Source organism: Trichosurus vulpecula, chromosome 1 (assembly GCF_011100635.1).
Source record: "Trichosurus vulpecula isolate mTriVul1 chromosome 1, mTriVul1.pri, whole genome shotgun sequence".
Lineage (NCBI taxonomy): Eukaryota > Metazoa > Chordata > Mammalia > Diprotodontia > Phalangeridae > Trichosurus > Trichosurus vulpecula.
Window position 1 is genome coordinate 442514082 of NC_050573.1, and position 8267 is coordinate 442522348.

An 8267-nucleotide genomic window follows, 5' to 3' on the forward strand; every position below is an offset into this window, starting at 1 on the left:
GCTGTAGGTAGTGAGTCCCCTATTGCTAGAGATTTATGGGCAACAGTTGAATGATGACTTTATGGGAAGTTTTGTAGAAGAGGATCCATCCATTCATGGGGAAGGGAGGGGTGGAACTACTTGGCTTCTCAGGCCATGTCCACTTCTTAAGATCTCTCTATTCTATCGCCCTTTCTAAGAAAACAAAACAAAAATAACTTTCTTCCCCAGACTGGAATCTACTGCATATACATCTGAGAGCTCAGAAGAGTTAGTTGAAGATGAACCAGATGAGAGAGTGGTTGATTTTGAGCAGGAAAAAAAAGATAAAGAACAACACATCCTAGAAACACAAGGGTTGAATAAAACAGTCCCGGAGAAGAAAGATGATGAAGAGGTATGAGACCACAACATAAAAGTCCAAATTATTTTGCTCCTCTTAATAAAATGCAGTGACGAAATAAACTTAAGTTCTACTGTTTGCAGTTATTCATTCATATAATAGAATTACATATCCATATGATATTATATAGATAGATAATTCTGATTATCCATATAATAAAATGAATACAACTTAATAAGGGGGCAGAAATAGAGGTTGCTTCATTTGGAACAAAAAAAACAAAAACAAACCCCAAACTAAAACCCACAACACTTTACCATGGAAGATTTGAATGAAATCAAAAGAAAAATGAGGGTGGGGGGAAGGTTGGGAGGGTTAATTACACAACTTCTAATAAGATTTGCCATAGGATTTATTTGAGTAGTGAGATCCTCAAATGCATTTATAATCTAAGTTAGTTTACAAAATTACATTTCCATACATCTTATATAAAATTTGAAATATACATTAGAACAGTGCCTAGGTTTATGTGTGTGCACATATTCATGTCAAATGATAGTGGACATTGTTGTAAAAGGAAGCCCTTTCTCCAGAAGGAGGTGTTGTCACGTTTTAGGCTGATAACCAGATCTCTCACCTAGAGGCCTTAAATCTGACTGAAATAGAGGAAAAATAATTTTGAAATATGACTCACGAGTAAGTTTTCCCATTCTCATCATCGCTGAAGAGTTGTTTTGAACTCCAATATCATGTGACCCTAAAAGGTTATTGTTTTGTGATTCACTAGTTATTGAAATATTGGTATATACCAGGTGTTTTAAGCAAACAGATGAGAGTCTGTTTCCAAGCTGCTTTTGAAAATAATGCATTTTTATGCTAACAACTTTTCTGTGGAATATAGATATTAGCCATCAGACACTTTGAGCCCTCATTGGTGTCTTTATTTTGGTGGAAGGAATGGGATGTAATTAAACATGGGAAAAATTGCTATAAAAAGCAAACATCATTTGCCAGTTCTGTAAACCTGGCCTCCCTTCACTATCCTCATCTTTGCTTGTCATCTTGTATACCTTCTCTTTGTTTCTTCCCTCTTACTTTCCTTACCCTATTTGCCCTCACTTCTGGCAGGCTTAGAGGAAGGAGATGTCAGTTGGTCTTATGCTGACCCTTCCTCCTCTATACCTTGGACACTGGGTATAATAGACTATTGCACAATCTTTCCCCCAGTACCAGCCCTTTCTTCTTTAACAATTTTCTCTTCCTCTTCACCACATGCTGAAAGCTTCATTATCTTGGGGAAAGTTTTTCATTGGTTTATGTCTTTTTTCTTTATTATCTTATTTCTCTTTGTGTTCATTACCAGACTGCTAGAAAAAGTAGTCTATGGTATCATCTTTCCCCGTTCTTTTCCTCCTTGAAATCTTGCTTCCATCCCTACCACTATACTGAAATTATATTAGACTTCCATCTTGCTAAGGCTAGTGGTCTCTAGTCAGTCTTTAATTTTCAAGTGTGGGCCACCTACTTATCTACCTTGGCTACCTGGCACAATATACTCTTACGGTTCTTTTTCCTCTCCACATTCTCTTCTGTCTTTTTCCTGTCATTTTTTACAGTTTAAATCCTCCTTCTTGGTTTGTAAAAATGTCTCTCTTCTTCTGGCTTCATCTCAGCTCTATGTAGATAGCTTCCAAATCTTTGTCTCCAGTCCTGACCTGCATTCCAGGCCCAAATCATAGGATGGTAAGATTTAGAGTTGGAAGGCCCCTTAGAGATCCTCTGGTCTGGAACCCCTTCATTTTGCAAATAAGTAAAGTGAGGCCTATGAGGGTTAAATGAGTAGAAGGGATGAGTGCTGAACTTTATTATGCCCCTGATTTTGAATCAGACACATGTCCCATTTCACCCTTGGCTGCCTCATGGACATTTTATGTCCCAAATTAAACCTCTCATTTCTGCCTACGTGTCTTCAGCTTCCACATTTCTTAACCAGGCTCAAAATGTTGCTATACTTTTATACCTCATCTCCCATTTTTCATCATTTGCTAAGTTCTATTATGGCTTTTACTTTCAAACATTTCATTCATTTCTGTTTCTACTTACTGCCACTCTGTTTTAGGATCTTATCACTTGACAGTTGGTTTACTGTAATATCTTAACTGGCCTAATCAAAAAGCAATGTGCAGAATGGAGTGCTTTTTCTAAAACTCAGTTTTTATCGTATTGCTATCTCACTCAAAGACTTTTAATAGTTCGCTGTCACTATCAAGATAAGGTTAAATTTGCCCTGAATCATTTTTGAGGTCCCATTTTGGAGCCTAGCTCTGCTTCTGTTTGATTTTTAGAAGGCATTAATCTCATTTTAAAAATGGATATAAAATTCCTCCTAGTTACTTCATAAGAACATCTTGTGGATTAATTAGTAATGTTAGATGTAACGAGAACAGTTTATTTTAAACTGAATTATCAGGATGGTCCTTCCCTACTTTTAGGAAGATAGCCTGTAATTGTGTATGCTTTCACTTAAAAAAAATTAATAATGCTACAGGAATCTGAATTAGAACCCCTGAACGGTGAGGTCATGGAAGATGCCATAATATTTTCACCTGAAGAGGACACTGCTCATGATGCTTTGGATGGAAATTCAAAATGGCCACCTGGTCATTCCAGTGAAGAATCTGTTCCACCCGAGGTTGAATCTACAAAGGCTCCTGAGGATGCAGCACCAGATCAGGTAGGGGAAACACCTAACTTTCCTTTACTAATAAGGAAGTGAGCTCACAACCATCATGTGTTTCTGATGCTGTTGGTGTTGATTCAGAATTTGCATTAACTTTTAAATTTTAAAGTATCAGTCAGCCCAGAAAATAGATTGCAGGTGTTTTGACATTTCCAGAGAATAATAGTGATCGCTTTTCAGTTACAAGCATTGTCAGTTCTTTCTCCACAGCATCTTTTCTGTGTTTCCCCTTCTTCCAGGGGAGCAGCCATCTTCAGAGTTCAGACCCTATCACCTCTTGTCTGGGCTACTATAGTAGCCCCTACTCAGTCTCCCTACTGCTAGTCTCTCTCCTGTCTGATCAATCCTTCATGCAGCTGCCAGAACAATCTTTCTGAGAGTGGGAGCTGACATGTCACTGCCCTAATCAGAAACCTTCAGCAGCTCTTAATTTACCTTAACTAGCCTGGTGCTTAAGTCTGTCCATAATCTGGCTCCGACCTGCCCTTTACTCTTCTTTCATTTTGGTGAGTTCTATTAATTTATTTCAGTTCAATCATCTCTTAAAAGACACCTACTATGTGTGCTAGGTGCCATGAAATACAAAGACGCATTAAAAAGTCCTTAAGGAGTGTACAAATTCTACTGGCACTTGAGCATCGTTTGTTTTGGCAGTATGTATAAGACAATGGAATGGGCATTAAATTAGTTTCAGTCAACATTTTGCAAAGAGCTAAAAAACAAACACTTGCCGTATTCAGTATGACTCATTGACTCGTATTTGGCATTTGTAACTGATCCTTGTGCACTGTAGTAAAATTTCTGTTTCTATGGACTTCCTGTGTTAGTTCTAGAGAAATTCCTGATAGTGGTATTCCTTCACCATGGTCTCCTCCCTGTGCTTTGGTCATATCCTGGCTAATGTAGTGACAAAATCAAATCCAAAGATGATCATCACTGCAATCCTGTTTCTTAACAGCTAAAATCCACATAGTGCTTTACATACAGGGTGTCCCCAAAGTCTCAGTGCTGTTTTGAGCTTTAATAGCTCATAAAATTAAGCTAAAACAGCTTAATGACCTTGAGACTTTTGGGACACCCTCTATATTATTTCATTTATCCTCGTAACAACACCATGATTGTGATATGGCTGCAGGTATTATCCCCCTTTCTACAGAGGAGGAGGGTGAAGTGAGCTGCCAGGACTTCCAGTATTTTTTCATATAACTACTGCCCTTTATGAACTCTGCTTTCTGACCGGACTGTACCGTTCCCTAAACTTAGTGCCCTATCTTCCACCTCCAAGCATCCTCACAACTATTTACCTTGTCTAGGGTGCGCTCTCTCCTCAACTCTTGTCTCCAAGAAACCTTATCTTCCTTGATAGCTCAGCAGTTCTGTCTTTCTTTGAGAGCTCATCCTCCCTCCACTTAGCGTTCTGTCCATCTTCAGTTTTCCTTACACTTATTTTTGTGCATATTGAATCCTCCCAATATAACATAAACTCCTTGAGGGCAGACACTGTTTAGTTTTCGTGTTTGCTCCCCCAGCACTGCAATACCATGTAGATCCTTAATAAATGTTGAATTGAAGGAAAAGCATATTTATGCAAAATAACATGGTTAACGGAATATACATTTAGTGGATAAAGCATAATGAATGCAGGAAAACCAGTAATTAGAGATTTTGCCAGTTTGGATTACCAGTAGTAATAATAGGTAACATTTATATAGCGCTTACTACATTCAGGAACTTTGCTGAGTGCTTCACAATTATTAGGTCATTCAATCTTCACAATAATCCTGGGATGCTATGATTATTCCCATTTTACAGATAAAGAAACCGAGGCAAACAAGAGTTGAGGGACTTGCCCACTGTCACATAGGCAGTGTCTGAGGCTGGATTTGAACCTAGGTCTTCCTGACTCCAGGACCAACGCCATATCTACTGTGCCACCTGGCTGTACCTGTAAAAAAAAAATCTTTACGGAAAGCTGAATCAAGCTGAATTTTGTTTAACTTAGTAGTACTTTGGAATACTTAGGACAGAGTATTGACCAAGTATTAGGAGAAAGCCTTAAGAGACTAGTTTTTAAAAGATCAGGAAAAAAAATTTCTTAAATAGAATATCCTCTGAATATAAAGAGGTGCTTGAAAAATGTGTTGTCAACTAATTTTTTATTTCATTTTTTGGGGAGAGAGGGGAAAGCAGGGCAATTGGGGTTAAGTGACTTACCCAGGGTCACACAGCTAGTAAGTGTGTCACATGTCTAATGTTGTATCTGAACTCAGGTCCTCCTGGCTCCAGGGCTGGTGCTCTACTCACTCTACCACCTAGCTGCCCCTGTTGTCAACTAATTTTTAAAAATTTTATTTATTTTATTATGAACTTAAAAAATAAAATGCATTTCCATGACATAGTAGAACAGAAAAAAAAAAGATGATTGTACACAAAACTGCAAATCTATTATGTACAACTTTCTTTTCCTTTTAAATACGTAATAAAGTTATTGTGTAACTTTTTCCCTCTTTTTCTTCCTTCCCCCCACCTTTGCCCTAAAGATGGCTGCCATTAGACACAAATAGGGTGTGTGTGTGTGTGTGTGTGTGTGTGTGTGTGTGTGTGTATGTACGTGTAAAAATACTATACATATTTCTATTATCAGTTCTTCCTCTGGTTATAGATGCAGAGGTTCCCTCTGCCATCTGGTTGTAAGTTTATTTTGCTTAACAAATCCTTTCTTTGTAGGTAGGGCAGAGATGAACTTAAGCTTGAGCCTACCTTCAAATTCCTACAAGTTCCTTCAAATTATAATCCACATGGGTGAAATTTTACCCCATCTTAAAGAATCAGATTCTGACTTGTTTTTGTGGTTATAACGGCTGTTTTTGAAACTCATGTTTCCAGATACCATTTCTTTGTGGTGCTTCCCTTATATTTCCATTTCTCTGAACCAGCAGTTTTTTGAGAAAATTAGGGTGGTGGCCAAGTTTGAAGCCTCAGGCTCTAGAAATATGGGGGTGGGGCGTGGGAAGGAGAAGTGCTGGAGTTCAGCTTTCTCTTTAAGAGTCACCGGTATCTGAGAATTGTAGTTCTTAGATCTGAATTGATCTTTCCGTTTATTTAGTGTTTAATTTTGTTCCTTCCCTCCCCCCACAAGGCCACAGATGTGATTGATTCCAAAATGGTGAAGGACAAAAGCCTGCATGATGAAAAAGAGAGCGCCGAAGAAAAATCTCTCCTAGTTCCACAAAAGAAACCTCCTTTGGTAGGTTCTGATAGTGTTGCCACAACGCTGAAGGAAGAACCATCTGATAATGGTCTTTCAAACTCTGTGGTAGGTGAAACATCAGAAGAATCTGTTTCTGAAAATGTGTCACCCCATACATCTTCCTCATTGGAAGATCAGGGGGAGGAAATAGTCCCTGATTCTCAGGAAAACCCAGCAACAACAGCCCTTTCTCAGAGTTCCTCAGTAGTGGTTGAACTTGAAGATTGCCAAAATACAGGACAAAAGAATCAGTCAGAAGAACAGTCTGAAGCATCTTCGGAGCCTCCAGATCATTTCACCCCATCAACCGAGAAGGCTGCGGACAGCAGTTCTGAGGAGGTAGAAATTGAAGTACCAGTAATAGACAGGCGGAATTTAAGAAGAAAGGCCAAAGGGTACAAAGGAGCCACCAAGAAAAAGGCCAAGCTAGCTTGAATGGTGGGAGAAATATCAGTCTTGAAAATCCTCTTTGTAACAAAGTCAGTGTAGTTTTTTATAATATGGCAGTTAACAAAACCACATAGGATAAGATAAACACATTTGTTGTTCCATAATTTCAGGTCAGAATTATTTATGATGCATTTTTTTTCCCTCTTGTAGGAATCAATTCACCATTCTTAAGTTTTTCTAGACATTTTCTGCACTATATAGAAAAACTTTTTTTTTAAACCCCCCACATTCCTATTTTGGATCACCAAATCAGAATGTGATTTCATCTTATCTTTTTTTAGGGGAAAAAAAAGATGATTTCATCTTTAGCAGGTGGAGATAAATGGCCATTACTTTTTTTTTTAACTATATGATAAATACAAAGGCTGCTGTGAAGGTAGCAGAATTTCCACTGCTTATCACAGAAATCATCTTTTGTACTACAAGTTATACTTTTATACTAAGAAGTTTTCATACAAAATAAAATGTTTCACAATCTTACTCTTAAGTAGCAAAATTCATTTCCAAGCAGTTTTTAAAAGATAGGAATCCTTAAAATGGCAACAACTAATCTAAAAATATCACTAAAATAGAATTGAAAAGGTAATCTCTTCAGGTAGCTGACAGCATGACCATAAAACTATATTAAGTCAAAGGTATGTAAATAGTGTTACCCTGACTTCTGATTCTAATCATGGAAGCTTATTCTTCCATTTGTGTTGGTGTATAGATACACACATCAATTCCTGAGTCATTCTTCTGTGTTGTGATCTGATACTCCCAGTGATAGGAGCATTAATCCTTTGGTGTTGGGTAAACAAATTATATTTAAATTATATTAAATTTGTTATTTTGCTATAAATTATTTTTTTGTGGTCCCTAACGCTTGAATTTATCAGCTGCTAAGAGCCTTAAAGGGAGTTTTCACCCCAATCATGTGCTATGTTAAAATTTCTCACTTATTGATTGTGTACCTCATTTCAAGACCTTATCTTTGATTTCACTGGAGTTATCATACCTTCGGTTGTGTCAGGTAGAGATTTGTCCCATGTGTCAGGACAAAAACATTAGGGCTTAAGTATCACCCCTGAGTCCATTAATTGAGTCCAGTTACCAGCCCAGCTGGTAGCATATCTTTTCCTGCTCCACTATTAAATCATATGAATTCAGTTGCAGAGAAATCTTTTCACTGTCATGAGGTCCCTTGACTTGCCTGTGGAGACCTAGTTACAGAAATTTTCTAACCTAGTGTCCCCGTGGTTTCCAATCACCTCTTTAAACGTTTAGACTGAGTCTCCCTCTATCTGAAAATTTTCTTCCTTCTGCCTTTTTCTGGCCTACAGTCCTTGGTAGCTATTTTGGGGTCTTGTCTTTGTCCCTCAATGAGTTTTACTCACCTGCCCCATGTCTTGTAGTTACAGAATGGGGCTGACTTTGGTGTGAGCAGGGCTGTAGGATCTGTTATGGATGCCAGAGTTGGATGCTGGAAGCTTCAGCCCTCACTCTGGCCCTGCTTATGTCCCACT

At 38.1% G+C, this 8267-nt stretch overlaps 1 protein-coding gene across 2 annotated transcripts in view; it reads left to right on the forward strand.

The window, feature by feature from the left end:
• FAM169A (family with sequence similarity 169 member A) overlaps window positions 1-7577 on the forward strand; it is a 63789-nt gene extending 56212 nt beyond the window's left edge. The window contains exons 11-13 of one of the 2 annotated variants that reach the window (XM_036745881.1): window positions 211-376; window positions 2871-3056; window positions 6202-7577. In XM_036745881.1, coding sequence (XP_036601776.1) covers window positions 211-376; window positions 2871-3056; window positions 6202-6747 — 898 coding nt within the window. In that variant the 3' untranslated portion in view covers window positions 6748-7577. The remainder of the gene's footprint in view (window positions 1-210; window positions 377-2870; window positions 3057-6201) is intronic. The other variant, XM_036745944.1, reaches the window with a different exon arrangement.
• The last annotated feature ends 690 nt before the right edge of the window (window positions 7578-8267 follow it).